At 47.5% G+C, this 17,603-nt stretch overlaps 1 protein-coding gene across 1 annotated transcript; it reads right to left on the reverse strand.

Moving 5' to 3' along the window:
• Positions 1-203: 203 nt before the first annotated feature.
• RTRAF (RNA transcription, translation and transport factor) lies at positions 204-14,102 on the reverse strand. Its single transcript, XM_068416593.1, has 8 exons — positions 13,956-14,102; positions 12,425-12,549; positions 11,003-11,102; positions 9,717-9,803; positions 8,513-8,601; positions 5,885-5,953; positions 1,600-1,648; positions 204-547 (listed from the first exon to the last, which is right to left on the reverse strand). The coding sequence occupies exons 1-8, from the start codon at positions 14,014-14,016 to the stop codon at positions 393-395; spliced, it is 735 nt and encodes a 244-aa protein (XP_068272694.1). The 5' UTR covers positions 14,017-14,102; the 3' UTR covers positions 204-392.
• Positions 14,103-17,603: the final 3,501 nt, after the last annotated feature.

Raw genomic sequence — 17,603 nt, forward strand, 5'->3', positions numbered from 1 at the left:
TGGTTTTAAGTTTCCCTTTGGATTTAGTTTTTAAATATTTCAGTTGTAGGGTAGTCCGTGGAGAAGCTGCAAGCAAGCCAGGAGCGAGCTGTTTGTATGGCAGGACCTCAGGAAAAGAGGAATCTGTAACACTCCCCCCTCTCACCACAAAGCCAAACACACTGAAAAAGTCATATTTGCCAACTCAGAGCTCATCAGAACAATTTGTCTGTTTTCCCCAGCTTCATTTATTGAAAGAAAAATGATAATTCATCAGAAGTTAGAACTCTATTTCCTGTTTTCTTTCAAAACAGTAAAAGAATACCATTTCAAACTGCGTGCCGGGGTCGTGCAGAGTTGTACGTGGTTCCTAATTGTACTAAGTACACAAGAGCCTAAAAGCTTTTATCTGCTCATCTCCCGACCTTCCCCAGTCTGTGGTCCGTCTTGGGATCAGCAATAATGGCCTGCACTGCTACAATCGCTTCGTTAATTTTTGTTTGCAGCTCTCGGAGCTCCTCTATATGCAGCAGTCGGAGAATTTGGGCAGCTTCATTGAGAACAGCATCTGGGGGAGGTGCAGAAAGAGAAATCATAGAATCACAGAAATGTTTTGGTTCAAAAGGACCTTTAAGATCAAGTCCAGCACTGCCAAGTCCACTACTAACCCATGTCCCTCAGCACCACATCTACTCATCTCAAAGACATTATCATTAGCCATTGGAAGGGGCTGCCCAGGGAGGTGGTGGAGTCCCCATCTCTGGAGGGGTTTAAGAAAAGCCTGGACATGGCACTTAGTGCCATGGTCTAGTTGCCATGGTGGTGTCAGGGCAATGGTTGGACTCGATGAGCCCAGAGGGCTCTTCCAACCTGGTTGATTGATTCTGATTCTGATCGATCTTTTAAATCCCTCCAGGGATGGTGACTCAAGTCGTATCAAGCATTTTCATCTGACATGAAGGTCTTTAGAAAAGCTTGGTCTAAGTTAATGCTCTGCACTTCACTCATGCTTGTGGTTTTCGTGCTTGAAATAGGAACCAACCATCCCTGCTGCCAGAGAGGGACAGGGTGCTCTGCAAAACCTCGCTCAGCTTCCTGCAGCGCCTGCAGTAACCCACAGCCACGTCAGGTCAGTACGAAGCATTCTGAGTGCTAATTTAGGTGTACACGGGGCAAAAGTGAAGCCAGATGAGCAGAGTCTCAGGTCATCTGGCTATTCCTTACAAAATACTCTATCAGGTCATGCCAACTTGCGCTGGCTCCGATTCGACAGCAGGTAAATCCTGCAGCTAAACCCCACAGAAGCAGCACAGAGGTCCTCTGCTGGCAGATGCAAGACTGACAAGACAGCAGCAAGGAGAAGCATTCCTGCCGCTTGCAGACTGCCATTAAAAGCTGTTAAACATTATTCTGAAACAACATATTCCCCAGCTAAAGATTTATGCTTTTCTGTTCCAAATCAAAATACTCAGGAGTGCTCGTAAATAACGAGCTGGGAGGGGGTAATTCTTTCCACCACAGGCTTTTTTTACCGTACGCATTAGCTCCATATTTGACAGTAATATCCTTTGTCAAAGGCAAACATCACTAATTAAAAGTAACATTAAGAGAACTGCTTACCTCCTGTGTCAAAACCAAGAATGTGCTTTTCTAAAGCAACAGGCAAACCCTTTAAAAAGAAAAAAAAAAACACATGTTCAAATGTAATTAGAAATTTTGCATGTTTGGAAAATAAAATCAAGTGCTACACCAGGTAACTCTGGAGGAGAGGACACTCGAGTGTTATATAGACATGTGTGACAACTTAAAGTCATCATGCTTGATTACACGAGTGCCTTTGTGTCCTGAAACATCAAACCCGGAGTATTAATAACGAAAAATCTTCATGCTTAATAATCCCTACTTGTCAAGCGAACCCCATTGGATACACACTGCCCACATTCAATCCTTAAAAGGCTAACAGCAGCGCTGCGAGAGAACACCCCCGCCAGCAACACCGCTCCCCAGGCAAACAAAAAAGCACGCACAAACTGGGCTTTCTTGGCTTGCTTAGCAACTATTGCCTGTCAAAGAGTTGTAAAAGTTCTCTGTAATCAAGTAAGTTTCTCAAGCACCGAACTTGCAGCCTCCGTCAACATCCCCAGAATCATTTGCTCAAGTGTTAAGCTTAGGAATAAAGCTGAACATTCGATTTTCTAAACACTTGCTCTGTTAAGACAGGACAAGGAGAAGTTTTAGTCGTGGTTATTTATAAGCATTGCTCTCTTTCCTTTGCCCTCTCCAGCTGGGGAGGAGCAGTCATGCTAAACAACCACTCACCATGTTTCAACACACACATAAAATTAGATATAAACAATGCAAATCTTAGAATTTGCTTTTACTACCTCTGTAACTATTTTCAACATTTGCCAAACGCCTCGCATTTGAGGTGTTGAGGTGTTGGAGCAAGTCCAGAGGAGGGCGACCAAGCTGGTGAAGGGTCTGGAGGGTCTGACCTACGAGGAACGGCTGAGGGAGCTGGGGGTGTTTAGCCTGGAGAAGAGGAGGCTCAGAGGTGACCTTATTGCAGTCTACAACTACCTGAAGGGAGGTTGTAGCGCAGTGGGAGTCGGCCTCTTCTCCCGGGCAACTAGTGATAGGACAAGAGGACACAGCCTCAAGCTTTGCCAGGGGAGGTTCAGGTTGGACATTAGGAAGCATTTCTTCTCAGCAAGGTCATTAGCCATTGGAAGGGGCTGCCCAGGGAGGTGGTGGAGTCACCATCTCTGGAGGTGTTTAAGAAAAGCCTGGACATGGCACTTAGTGCCCTGGTCTAGTTGACATGGTGGTGTCAGGGCAATGGTTGGACTCGATGATCCCAGAGGGCTCTTCCAACCTGGCTGATTCTGTGATTTGGCACAACAAAAACATTTGAGTTCAATACAATTAGTTTTTATAATGGTGGGACTGAAAGCCTCCTAAACAGTGAGGTTTTCTTTTAAAGGCTTTTGTATACACATAAAAACATTCTGAGTTGATCAAAACAATGCAAAATAAATACCAAATGCTGACTGAAACTAACTCTAACACCCCCTTTTCAAAAAGTGGTGCTTTTCCGTGGCCTTTACAGTAAAAGGGATGTTCAACTGCAATCTTAAAAATACATCTGCATTGGTTAAATTTAAACAGCTTGTTATCAAGAATGCCACTTCAAACAGATTCTTTTCTGGTACTTTCCCACTGCTGCTACTACTACAACAGGCACGTGCTCATTTGCACAGCAGCTTCAAACAGGGAGAGAGGTGAAGAGCACCTTTAAATCCTTTCCCATGCAGACAACTTCATTTCTCAGCCTCATTCCCCCAAAATTTAATTTAAAACCACTGCACAAAAACACTTGCAATGGGCCTGACCATCTCCCATGTAACTGGAAGTGTCAACAGCAAAGCTAGATTCCCTGGGAGTGGGAGAGAAGAAGTTTCCAGATTTCAAAGTAGGGGGAAAATGTACCCAGTTTGCTGTGCTTTTAGACATGCCTCAGGTATAGACTTTGGGAGCAGCTTTAAAGTGACCCTGAAGAGCATTTGTTGTACTTGATCCTACCTAGGATAACTCATCAGGCAAGGAAAGCCCAGGACAGCCTATGAGTCTGTCAGTATAAATCTGAATCCTGTCTAGACACAGAGTACACTGAATTACCAGCGATTCAAAACATAATCTAAAATAAAAATGTCATTTCTTATCTTGAAAACTGTACCTTGACAACCCAACAAGATAAATCTCATTTTACTTGGTACATTTAAACCACGAGCACAGCAGTATGTGTCCTCAGCACAGTCCTCATACGTATCCTTCAGTCAGAGAACATTTCTGTATCTATTTTATCTTTTCCCCACTCTACCTTGATATTGCCAAGAATGCGACTCATGACATTTTGTATATTAAGTCACCTGCCATGCAGCAGTCACATTTATCACCTGGACAAGGCTTAATATACAAAGTGTCACTGGCTGGCATTTTGGCCATTAACAAGCCAGCCAAAAATCAGCAGCAGAGGTTTATTTTCCCCTCTCCTTCTATCCTGCGACCCAGATATCCCCTCTGCTTTGAAGATATCTTCTTCATTCATCTGGCACATTACGTTGATCACTGCCAGCACAGATAAAGCTGTTTCCCTGCTTCCAACCCCCTGTCTTTTCTCCACCCACTTGAAATTTAGCATTCCTACTGAGAATATGCTCCCAGTGACATGTTTGACATTCAGGGACATGGTGACATTTCAACCTAAGACTTGATGCTTTGAAGCCCTATCGAATCTGAACAATTTTCATGAAAAAACTCACTGTTCCTCAGAGCTCATTCTGCCAAACTCGCAGAAAATCCTGTTTTGACCCCTGCATGTCAGCTGTGCAGCTATGTAAACAACAACTAAAAGCAGCTTTTTATTAACATTAGCTATAGAACCTAAGATGACTGCAGCAGGCTCAGCTGCTCTCCTATTTTCCTGCTCTTTTAACGGTTTTAGGGATATACAAGACCAAAGCTTTGCTTTGCTGTTCCAACACTTCTGGCAATTATTGCATTGCAACTCAGAGCACCTGTGACTGCCACTTAGCAAACACCATCAGCAGCGTTGTGATAATAAATAAAGCATGGACTGTTCTGAGCAGCTACCAGAGAAGATGAAGGGACTTGTGCTCTTTGAGCAGCTCCTTTAGCAGGAACACTTCTAAACCTACACCTGCAGCGCAAGAGAGGCTGCCTACCCCAGCTGAGCCCAAGAGCCAGTGCCAGCAGCTGCTGTGCCAAAACCCAGAGAGAAGAGCAGGAGAACTGGGATGTTTAAGGAATGACAAATCTGAAAAACCACAGTCATCCCCTGGAACATCTTACAAACGGACAGCTTGTGGTTAGAAAATAATTCTGCAAAATCTGAGGTTTAAGTGCAGTTTCCTTCACCATTTCTTTTTAGGGAGGGAGTGGGGATCCCGCACTTCAAGAAAGATGTTGAGGTGTTGAAGCGAGTCCAGAGGAGGGCGACCAAGCTGGTGAAGGGTCTGGAGGGTCTGACCTATGAGGAACGGCTGAGGGAGCTGGGGGTGTTTAGCCTGGAGAAGAGGAGGCTCCGAGGTGACCTTATTGCAGTCTACAACTACCTGAAGGGAGGTTGTAGCACAGTGGGAGTCGGCCTCTTCTCCCAGGCAACCAGCGATAGGACAAGAGGACACAGCCTCAAGCTTCGCCAGGGGAGGTTCAGGTTGGACATTAGGAAGCATTTCTTCTCAGCAAGGGTCATTAGCCATTGGAAGGGGCTGCCCAGGGAGGTGGTGGAGTCACCATCTCTGGAGGTGTTTAAGGAAAGCCTGGACGTGGCACTTAGTGCCGTGGTCTAGTTGACATGGTGGTGTCAGGGCAATGGTTGGACTCGATGATCCTAGAGGGCTCTTCCAACCTGATTGATTCTGTGATTCTGGGGGGGAGGAGTTGGATGTCCAACATCCCATTCCTTAAACATGAGGTGTACATACGAAGCAAAACACTCCATACAAGGAATGTTTCAACCTGTTTATGCAGCCAATGCTGCCAATTCCACGGAAAAGCCAGGTCACACATTTCTTCTCATACTGTAGGCCTGCTGCACTGAACAGCAAGGGTAATCCTCTTGCAAATATGAAGACAGAACAGCTATTTACACAATATAGCACACAGGAACACATATTTGTATTCAACCAAAACAAAAAGAACTTTGTATACTCTCCATAGTCTTTTAGAATCAGGATGGTGAACATAAAGCAAGTTCCACCACCCTCCTAAGTGAAGTGTTTAAACAGAACCGGTTCTGACTGAGACAGCAGACATTCACGCCCACCCTTCTTTAGTCGACACGGAATAATTAACACCAGACTCACACAGAGTATATACAAACCTCCTTGGACTGGCTGGCCTTCGCTATGGCATCCTGCGTCAAGCGCTCCTGAACCAAAATGCGAATGGCCTAGGAAAAACATTTAAGGGAGAGAGTAATTAATTTATGTCTTGATGCATTTCCCGGCAATTCCGAGGGAAAAGGAGCCAACATTACAACCTAGCATAACCTCAAACCCACAGTTCTGTGAAAGATGTTTTGGAAAACTCTTTCAGACGTTAAACCTTTTCAAACAGCATTATTCTTTGCAAGTAGTGTCTTACACTGGTGTAGTCTCTTTGGCTGAGGGAAGGCAGCTTGATCAGAAGAGATAAGGACATTACAGTATTAATTTCAGCCACTACTGGGCCAGAAACTGCAAAGTACTAGGAATATTTTTATTTTTTCTGAGACCTCACACCTTTAATGCTGCAGCCATAGAGCTTCCTCGGGAAGGAATTCCTGCTATCGGCATCTTTCAGTAGGTGCTGAACCATCTTCCACATTTCCAACAAAACCTGGAGCACGGCTACCCACCCAGGTTTTAAAAAGACTGAGAGCAGAACGGAATTATTTTTAGACACAGGAACAAGAACAGCCTTGATTTTAACAATCCTGCTGCTCATCTGTTTTTACTGGCTCCAGCACATAGCACGAAATCATATCAGAGCTATCAGTTACTGATACCTACAGCTGTAAGGGCCTCTAAAAATAGCTGAATGAATTCCATGCAGGCAGACTTCCACCACAAAGATCTGGGTCTGTCAAACACATTCCTCAGACTTTCCCTGAGGAGCAGCCAAATGTGACAGGAGCAGCCTTACTGCTTCGTGTTTCTCCCCCAAGATCTCCCCCGGTTTTGGTCATGATTAAAGTTGAGAGGCGATGCTAGAAAGTTGCCACTGAATACTTCTAGAAATCTTTAACTGAAGGGAGTAGCCTGGACAAAAGAGTGATTTGATGAGGACTTTAAATTCCAGCAGTGAAACCAGACCCTGTATAAGAGAATTTTGAGTGCCTTTCGCGTCAGGAGAAGGATATCCAACTGTGTTACACAGATGCTTTCTGAACAACTTGCCAAATTCAAATAAAATGTGATCTCAAACATCTCTCTGCTCACTCTGGCCAGATGTCTGTGGCATGCTTGCACCCTTTGGCCTTCCCTAAGCACCCATTCCATCAAACCCTGAGAACCAGCATGACTGTTGTTCATTGTGGTGGGTTAACCTTGGCTGGGCATGAACTGCCATTGCAGGAATCTATTCTCACTCTAATTAAAAGCAAGAAAATTCAGGCTGGTGGTTTTGTCCAACCACTTCTGTCCAAAAAAAAGTGAGAAATGTGGAAATAGTGACAGAAATGTAAATACATTTATGTAGAAAACACATTCTGCTTTCTCTTTGAGTTGTTAGTACCAAATAAGAAGAATCCAGATAAAGTTTGCTAGCCTCAAGATGATTCTGTGAGAAGACCCAAAGGAACTCTGTCTAACAAGGGCTGAGCTCATACTGCAGATCCTCAACATCACCATTCACAGGGGCTCTTCTCTCTCTACTCAATAACCCTTTTGTGGGGTTTGGGGTTTTTTTTTTGGTAGGGGTTTGACATACAAGGTCTCCACCACTCTCTGAAGGTTGGTTAAGAGTTCAAAGGCTATTTTGGGAAGGCAAAGGAGGATACCACACTGGAGAGAATGAGAAGGTGGTTGATGGGATAACTGCAGGCTGTTAATTCCTTAGGAAACCAGGCTAACATGATAGTACTGTTTAAGAATACTTGCTATAGGCTTACACACACCATATAAACTTCAATATCCACAGCATTTAGTTTCTCCAAAATAAATTTAGCAAATATAACAGCTACTGTAATGGATGAACATATTTTTTCAGTGAAATGAGTTCATTTTGGTGCCAAACAAAACTAAGCTTATTTCCATATTATAACATGATCAAGTGGGAACTCAGGATTGCTACAGCCTCAGTAAATACAGTACCTAAAGAATACAGTACAGGTTCAACCCCATATTTACAGATAACTACAGAGTTCCACCACTAAGTCACAAATTTTATCCAGGTCATAAAAAAGATGATTCAGGAAATCAGTTAGCCTATTCACTGCATTTAAAAGCCATGATTAGTTGTCAAGACTAAATTAAACTGACTTCAATAATGACAAGGAGGAAACAGTTCACAGGACCAAAAGGAGGAAGCTTTTAGCTGTGGCTCCTCCCTAGGTCGTTTGTTTTAAAACATCCTTTGCATCACTTAGCCTTTATGTTTTCAAATCCCCCTTAATTTCTAGCACTGGAATAGAACTTCTTTGAGTGTGTTCCTCAATATTTGAGGTTCATTAAAAAAAAACACAAAGCAGTACTTCAGTTAACCTAGAGCACTTAAAAATCTGAACAATAGTTCTCAGTGTTGGAATTCCAGCAACTCAGCTCCAATTGAACTGTTTACCAACATAATTATCCCTGCATTATTGCCATGATTTATATTCTGTGTTCTTATTTGCTTGAAAACGCACATACAGGATGAGTTTTACTTTCTACCTGTGTCCACAAAGTCATAGTTATCACAAGCTATTACACACATACCAGCTACTGGGGAAAAGGAGGAAGAAAGGAGGTGTGAAAACTGTGAAACTCACCTTAAGCATTACCAAGTAATCATCATGTCGCTGAATTTGAAGCAGATTAGCTAAAGCCATCACTCCAGCCTTGAAGTCAGGATTATTCACTGTAAAAATCATCATCATCATTAAAAATACATGTTAGTTTAACTGGCTCCAAAAGACAGAATTGGCTTCCTGACTCCATGGTGTGGAATTGCTCTCAAGTATGGGCAAGGCCATGGATACACAGCAGTAAGCAACCACCTAGTCTGGCTACAAAGCAACCAAAGTGTGCACTGGGCTTCGTGACCAGGTTGCAGAACACCATCCAAGCACAAACAACATTGTTTTCAACGCCAAAAGCATTGCATATGTCCTATGACACAGGAAACCTGTGTTAATTCTTTAAAAATGAAGCCAACTACACAAATGTGTTCTCTTTTATAAACCCATCGCCGCAGAGCAGAACTGTGCCTGCTCGGTGAGGGCAGGACCAATTCCCAGCTGTCTTTTTGTAGAAGCAGCAATGGGAGAAGACTTGAGGGACTCAGGGCTAATTTTAGTAGCTATTTTCCACCACTTCCATTTATTGTGAATGTGCCTAGCAGTCAAAAAAATTAAAACAATTATGAGAGGTACAGCGGGGGAAGACCAAGCCAACATGTAATATGTGACAGTACTGAAGTAAACAGTCTGCCATAATGTTTCCTTGGCTTTTTATTTTTAAAAAGCTATGTTAGAGTCTACAGTCAGAAGGCATCTTGCTATTTCACCCTAACCCACAGTAAGTACTCATGTTTTCTAGAGCTCTCTGCAAAGCTGTTAAGGTAAAACCCCTTCATCTGCTTCCTCACTGCCTGATAAAAGCCCTCCCAACTTATTCATATCTCATCAATTCTCTGGGCACCTCATTATCCTGGGAAAGATTCTCCCCTCTGCCCTTCCCCTCTTTGCCAACACGAAGAGCTCTGCATCAGTGCACATCCAGGTACCTGGGATTCACATGGAGCAGTTCCTCCTTCTTTTTGTAGGAATACAAAGTGCAAACAACTCAAAGTAATCTTGAAATACTGTTCAGAGAGGCAGTTTGAGCCAGCAGTAAAAGAACATATAAACCCTGCATTCCTAAAGCTTTAGAAAGTCATATGTATCACAGTAATATAATAGCTTAAAATCTGAAAAACATCACACAGGCCACAGAACACTTTCACATCCATACAGTAGGTTGCTGCACACTTACCGTCCAGGTTAATCAGTGGTTCTGCATTTTTTGCTGTATTATCAGTATTTTTAGAACCATCAGGGGTAGAATCCTTATATTTATCAGCTGTTAAATGAAGAAGCAAACATGAACACCGTTAGAGCTAATGACAAAAATAACCAGTTAAAAGTTTAGTGCCAAGCTGTAGTTTGCTATAGCTGTATTTTTGGGGTGTGGTAATTGCCCAAGAACCTTCTGGGCTTATACACTGATGTTTTGGAGCTCCCTACGAAGATGCCCAAAGGCTCCTGCTCTAGTGAGCTGCCCTAACAGCTCCCATCTGCAGAAGCTTACGTGCTATCCAAGAGCAGCATCAGAGCATGCTCCACACTTATGTAGGGCATTCTGCTCTTGATTAAGGCTCTTCCTACAGTCCTCATCCCACAAGGCTGAACAAGCTGCACCTTACAGTTCTACCACTTGTAAAATCCATCAGTTCAACCAGCACTGGCCCTCTGCCTCAACCTGCAGCGTACGTAGGGCTCAAGAACTACAGACTGAAGTTGGCTCTGATCAGTGAAGGCTTTGTTTTATAGACTGCAGCATTCATCTACAACCCACACAGGGGTTTTTCAAGCCTTCTGAGGATGGATCTCCTGGCTCCTCCATTTTCACATAACCCTGAGACACAGGCAGCTCACTTTCTCCATCGTGAGGGACTGAGAACCAGCTCTACAGATTCCAAGTATTTATATCCTGTCCTTGTCTCAGGCAGAGCTCAGCCCTGCAGGAATTATAGGTAATGGAAAGCAGTACTTTGGCTATTATGATGTTTGCCACCAGTAATTACAATTGTATCTGCAGTCTGACTACAAGGAAATGAAACTGCTGCTGACTGTTGAGATTCAACTCAACTTTTTTCATAACCTTGCCCTAGTTCCCAAGGGTTCAGGATCTACTCCCTGTGAAACAAGGGTCTAAGAATAACTTATTTGAATAAATGCAGTACTAAAGAAAACGCATTTAATATACTTCAGAGTAAGTTCTCATAAAGGCAATCCCACAGGGAGAAGGGTATAAATATATACAATTGGTTTTGTTGTATCCAGAAATAAAGTAATAAATGCAAGTACGCTACTGTACTGTCCCGTGGGAGTTGAGCTGAACAGCAACAGTTCCCATGTGAATATGGTGCAAAATCAAGCAGATGAAATTGTATTTTTTAAGAAAATATATACTTTTGGCATTGTCTTGACAAGTACTTCACACAATTAAATAGAAAGACACGTTTCCCTCTCATTTTGAAATATTAAATTCACCCATACCATTATCTCCATACTCAAGCCTAACTGCTAAGCCCAGAAGCCAGTCCACTGTTTCTTGTCGTTCTTGTACTTTGAAAGGACAGTTTACGTCTTTCATGTACTGTGGAGCAGAAAGAGGAGAAAACAAATAGATGTTATTGACCTGCATGAATTAGCTAGGAGCACAGAAGTGTTTTGTAAACAGTCACTTTCCCACAGACCTTACAGTTAGAAGATGGTTATTAACAAGAAGCAGCATTGTGAAATGTCCTGCTGCTGCATCTGATCCATCTCAGACATTTTAGAGCACTCCAATCCCCTGCTAACTTGCCTCTGCCATTTAGTGATGGCACCTGCTTTTTAATGAATGTTATTCATGTTATCCACTGTCAGAATGCAACCACAGAAATCAAAATACCCCTTTCTTTGCTCTCTGTTCATTTTACAGAGGAAGCGTAGGCAAGGGAAAGCAAAAGGACAGAACAAATTACAGAAACAACATCCCATCTAAAGCAAGGAGGAGGAATGATGCTACCCAAGGCTTTCACAATACTGATCTCAGAGGATTCTGAGGGGCAGCAGAAGTAATTTTCCCTTTCTTAGGGATTGTGCACAGTGGGAGAGGACAAAACATGGCTGGGACACAGTCTCTGCTCTTCTGAAACCAGAACACAGGACCCAGCCCAACCTACTGTCAAGACTGCTAAAGCTCAGGACATGGTGACATTCTGCTGTGTCCCTTTGCTGGGGGAAGAGAAGGAGCCACACAGCCTCTGCTCGGGCAGCACCAGCACTGGAGGGAAAGGGCACCAGGGGCTGGAGAGCACGAGCAGGCAGGGCTCCCCTGGCAGGCATTTTCAGCTCCTCGTAGGGCTGTCTGGAGAGAAAGGAAATGGGAACCAAGAGGGAAACCTCAACAGCCCTGTGGTGACTCAAAATGCTCATGAGCACGCAAGAGATCCCTCACAAAATGATGGCTGCTTGCCATGCTTTGTGCTAGCAGTGGAAAATCATCTATCTGAAATGACAAGAGGTGCAGAGATGAGCTGCAGTGACTTTCTTCCACACGCTTGCAAAGCCCACGAGCACGTTAGCCTAATCCATTTTCCTTTTGGTACATAAGAATCCTTAATGCAGAAAAAGCTGTTTATTTGTAGCCAATTTTCTTTCTACTTCAAGAGCTGAATCAAATCAGGCAAGAAAGAGATTAGGATGGATACCACCTATTGCAAAAACACAGCTGAGTGAAAATTATGTACAAAACATTCTACCATCTTAGTACAGTTTGTCTTCAATAATACATTTAAATTCCTAGAAATGTAAAAGTTCAGAGACAGGATAAATACTCAGTGTAATTTATATTCAACAACTACAGCAGCTATTAATTGTCATTTACAAAAGACACCATCATAATTTAAAATGGTGTTTGAAACAACAAAATACCTTTTCAAATGCTTTGGGCCAGTCATCACTGTGTATGTTTCTTAAATTCCCTCGGTCTTCAATCTTGTAATGTCTGATTTTCTGGTCTTCAAGCCAGACAATAAAATTTCTGAATTCTGTTTCATCTGTCAGAAGGAAACAATGCAAGAATTAACCAACATCTTAAGGACAAAACCAAGCCCTTATGTTTTGACCCAATTTTTACCAACAAATACTGGCACTTTCAGATTTTACCATAAAGAAAGATACCTCTAACACTGAAATCATGTACTCCAGGATAACCTCTGACCAAAACACAACACTGTTTTCCATTTTTCAAATCGCTATAGTTGACTGACTACACTAAAAGGCATCAGCCTACAGATTGTTTTTGTTGGGAATATAGTTATAACTTATTAAGTAAAGAAGGAAAGGGGAAACAATGATGGAGAAATTCAGCCCCCCCCCGTCTCTTCCAAAGAGCACCACACACAACTCTGTGCAAAGACATTTTCTTCCTTCACTGCTGACTCAAACTTTTCTCGGTTGTTGACCCAACACCTCATTATTTGGGAGCTGGAATTCCACAATACAAAAGCTGTGGGCCAAAGATATTAGTACTGGACGAAGCAATTTAGCCTGCACCTGCACTTCAATGACAGGCTTCATTTCTGCACACAGCAGATCACAGCCCTGGGGTATCATCAACCACTCAGAAACCAGCTGTGATATTTTGGCTTTGGATGAGCTTTAATATCCTAAGTTAACGAGTTTAATATCCTCCCGCATCTCTGGCTGGGGTAAGCACACCACTTTTGCCCATCAGGGACAAGAACAACACTTCTGCTTCTCAGAAGTGTCTTCTAAGCGATGCAAGTGCCCTACTTCCATCCAATGTGTTGTAAGACACAGACATGGTCACAACGCATGCGAAGGAAAGCTTTCAGCAAGACCTTTTAAAACTTCTACACTGAAAAAACGAGCCTTTAAGCAAAAAAGACGTCTTCACTATAAGGAACTTAAGACCTGAGGGCGTTTTCTGTGGCACGGGTGTCACCCGTCCCTCGCATTACATAAACCACGGCTCTCCACGGGAGGAGGCCGAGAGCAGCAGCCGCCTTGTCCACCCTCTGCCTTCGCTCTGTTCCTGGCTCCCAGAGCCACCGAAACCCAACCAACCGCGCACACCCACTGCAGTGCACCGGGATCCCGGTTTTCCCGGTGGCAACTCGGGATTTTCCCTAAACGCTGCGCTGCACCGAAACCTCCGAGCCCAGAGAGCTGCACTAAGGCTCAGAGCCCAGCAGACCCCTCCGGCCTTAACCACCCATCCTCGGGCCCCTCTCGGCCTAGGAACCACCGCGGGGCGGAGGTTTCCGAAGCGCTAAAGCGAGGGGATGGCAACGGGAAGGGCGAGCCGGAGCCAGCCGCCGCGGCCTCGGAGCGCAGCCCTGAGGGGACGGGGGAGGCCCGGGGCCGCCGGTGCGTGAGGAGACGGGCGGGAGGGGAAGTGACGGCGCAGCGGCCCCGGAGCGCCGCCGCAGCCCCTCACCCCTGCAGTTGAAGCCGGCCGGGTTGTGGTAGTCGAGGGCCGAGAGCTTGCGGCGGAACATGGCGCCGGTGCCGCCCGCGGCGCCTCCGCTCACGGCCGGGCCCCGCCGCGCGCCCCGCTCAGGCCGAGCCGACGGGCCGGACGGGAAGGAACACCCCCTGCGCCTCTCTCTGCCCTCCCATTGGCCGACGCGCCCCGAGCGGCGGCCTCCGCTACCAATCAGAGGGCGGAGGGGACTGCCGGGAGGGGAAGCGGCCCTTCGTCCAGCTTTATTGACACGCCGGCGGGCGGACAGCGACAGGGGCGGGGCCTGGGGCGGGGCCTGGGGCAGGGCGGGGCGTGACTGGGCTGTACTGGGGAGCGCTGGGCAGCACTGGGCTGTACGAGGGAAGACTGGGGAGCAATGGGCTCTACTGGGGAGCCCTGGGCAGCCTTGGGGAACACTGGGCAGCAGTGGGTGCACTGGGCTGTACTGGGGAGCACTGTGGAGCACTGGAGCTGTACTAAGGAGCACTGGGGAGGGACACCTTCCACCAGACCGGGTTGCTCCAAGCCCCATCCAACCTGGCCTTGAACACTGCCAGGGAGGGGGCAGCCACAGCTTCTCTGGGCAACCTGGGCCAGGCTCTCACCACCCTCACAGCAAAGAATTTCTTCCTCATATCTCATCTCAATCTCCCCTCTTGCAGTTTAAAACCGTTCCCCCTCATCCTGTCACTCCATGCCCTTGTAAAAAGTCCCTCTCCCACTTTCCTGTAGCCCCTTCAGGTACTGGAAGGTGCTAGAAGGTCTCCCCAGAGCCTTCTCTTCTCCAGGCTGAACAGCCCCAACTCTCTCAGCCTGTCTCCATAGCAGAGGGGCTCCAGCCCTCTGAGCATCTTCGTGGCCTCCTCTGGACTTGCTCCAAGAGCTCCATGTCCTCCTTGCAGATGGGCCCTGCAGTAAGTGCCAGCCTCTAGGTGCAGGATGCCTGTTTAAGGGTTTTTTTGGGCAATTTTGCCTGGAGAAGGCGATGAGCTCAGGTTGGGAGCGAGACCACCCCCGTCCCCCTCTCCCTTCCCACCCCTCCCCAGCTTGGGTGGCACTTTGCAGACATGGTGCTGACAGCGCGACGAGCCAATGCAATATTCATCCTGACATTTCTCTCCGCGCCAGCCCTTCCCGGCGCTCCAGCTGGCACCCGGCACAGCCACCGACTGTGGCGCTGCGAAGGCAGGGTGGCACGGGGCTGAGGCAAACCCTGAGCTCTGGGGGGACCCGGAGGGGCTTCTGCCTGCCTTCACCTTTAGGACCATTCCTCTCCCATTCACCGTATCTCCTCTGGCTGTTTCCTGGAGCGGTTTAACGGAGGGCAGGGTTTAACGCAGCGGGCAGAGAGCCAGCTCTGCCTCCTTCAGCTTTGGCAGCCGGAGCCCACAAGCGCTTCAGCGTGCCGGTGACATGTGCATGAGTGGTGACATGCAAGTGAGCAGGAAAGACACAAAGACCCCAGCGTGGTTAAAAACAGGAGTTCAGGATCATCCCTGGGGTGTGTGGCCATCTGAGGGCACGTGCCCTCAGCCACACCAGTGTCATACGTTGTCCACCCAGGCAAGGGTGACCAGCAATGGAGGCAGTTAAACCTCTGCATGGGTGTGGGGGGTGAATACACAACCGGGGTCTGGCAGCTGGATGGGGCTCTCCAGCCTTCCTCTGCCCCTCCTGCCTTCATCACCCCCAGGACAGCCCTTGCCCTTCCTCAGCCTTCCTGTTTCACCCCGGATTTGGGGATCTCCCCCTTCCCTGGTGGGTCCGATCCCTCCTGCAGTGACACGCTGCAAGTCCCCCGTGGCAAAGCCATCCCCAGGAGCGGCGACAAGGGGTTGTGCTTCTCCTCTCCTCTTCCCCCTCCGCATGCTGCGAAGCTAATGGGCTCGCGTCTAATGAATGCAATTAGCACAAATGGGTTTACTCTCATTAGCGAGCGCTGCAGGCCCTCACGCCGGCGTCGGGGTGGGCAGCAGCGTGGCATGCGGGGAGCAACACCTCGCCTACGCTTTCCCCGCCTGTTCCACACCTCCTCGGCTTGGCAGATGCTGCGGCTGTTGGGAGCTGAAGCCCCAGTCAGAGCCAGCCTTGGAAACGGAGGAGAAGCCAGCGAGGTATGGCAGCGGCTGAGCGTCACCCGGCTTGGCGTGCTGAGCAGGCAGCTGCCTCGCTCCATCGTGGGGACACCGATGTTTTATTCTTTTAAGCTGGCCCGATGGTTAGAAAGCGGTCTGATGGAAAGAGACCTGGGGGTGCTGATTGACAGCCGGCTAAACATGAGCCAGCAGTGTGCCCAGGTGGCCAAGAAGGCCAATGGCATCCTGGCCTCTATTAGCAATAGTGTAGCCAGCCGGTCTGGGGAAGCGATCGTCCCTCTGTAGTCGGCACTGGTGAGGCCGCACCTTGAATCCTGTGTCCAGTTGTGGGCCCCGCACTTCAAGAAAGATGTTGAGGTGTTGGAGCGAGTCCAGAGGAGGGCGACCAAGCTGGTGAAGGGTCTGGGGGGTCTGACCTATGAGGAACGGCTGAGGGAGCTGGGGGTGTTTAGCCTGGAGAAGAGGAGGCTCAGAGGTGACCTTAGTGCAGTCTACAACTACCTGAAGGGAGGTTGTAGTGAAGTGGGAGTCGGCCTCTTCTCCCAGGCAACCAGCGATAGGACAAGAGGACACAGCCTCAAGCTTCTCCAGGGGAGGTTCAGGTTGGACATTAGGAAGCATTTCTTCTCAGCAAGGGTCATTAGCCATTGGAAGGGGCTGCCCAGGGAGGTGGTGGAGTCACCATCTCTGGAGGGGTTTAAGAAAAGCCTGGACATGGCACTTAGTGCCATGGTCTAGTTGCCATGGTGGTGTCAGGGCAATGGTTGGACTCGATGATCCCAGAGGGCTCTTCCAACCTGATTGATTCTGTGATGGACACAGAAAGGGATGGGGAGCTGAGAGATGAGCCAGCTCGTGCAGAAAAGTCGGGGCACACTGCTGCCGTCTCCCGGGGGTGGGCAACACTTGCCGCTCACTGAGATGCTCTGAACGTGCACGGAAAACAAGCGCCCTACGAAACCAGAGTGAAAATTCCGGACGTGGTAAATTTGGTAGGAGCGGAGCATCTTTGTGGAAAGCACCGGGGAAGGGAGGTGTGTGTGAGGGGGGCACGGGGGATGCTGGCTTTGCTGCAGCCCAGGCACAAGCTGGGCATGGAGAGAGTCCTGCTGTCCTGCTCTCCATCACCCCTTCCCCAGCCTCCCACCGCAGCAAGGACGGGGCTCAGACCCTCGGAGTCTCCCCAGAAGGGCCCCTCGCCAACGGGCACCAAAGCTTCTGCCAAACCCCACGCCCCAGCGGGGACAACCCCCCAAACCCTCTGGAAAACGGGACCTAGCCGCAAACAGGACAGGAACCCCCCTCCCCAGAGGCCGGCACGCACAGAGCATCATCTCCAAAGGCTTTGAAACAAATCCAAAATTTTATTATTTCCAACGAGTACACAGAGCACGTGGGATGGGGATGCGCAACATCACAACGCCGACCTCCCCGCCCTGGCTTTCGGTTCCAACCGCCCCCTCCCCAAAACCCTGGCAGCAGCCGGCTGGCACCGCAGCGACGGGCTCGCCCCCACTCCTGGCTA

This window comes from Nyctibius grandis, chromosome 20 (assembly GCF_013368605.1).
Source record: "Nyctibius grandis isolate bNycGra1 chromosome 20, bNycGra1.pri, whole genome shotgun sequence".
Classification (NCBI taxonomy): Eukaryota; Metazoa; Chordata; class Aves; order Nyctibiiformes; family Nyctibiidae; genus Nyctibius; species Nyctibius grandis.

Bases quoted from the DNA above. Each gene is read 5' to 3' on its own strand.
- RTRAF (XM_068416593.1), bottom strand. From the start codon at position 14,016: ATGTTCCGCCGCAAGCTCTCGGCCCTCGACTACCACAACCCGGCCGGC. The intron at 11,103-12,424 runs GTATTTTGTTGT...TCTGCTCCACAG, and splicing joins GGCCCAAAGCATTTGAAAAG to TACATGAAAGACGTAAACTG. The intron at 548-1,599 runs GTAAGCAGTTCT...CACCTCCCCCAG, and splicing joins TCTTGGTTTTGACACAGGAG to ATGCTGTTCTCAATGAAGCT.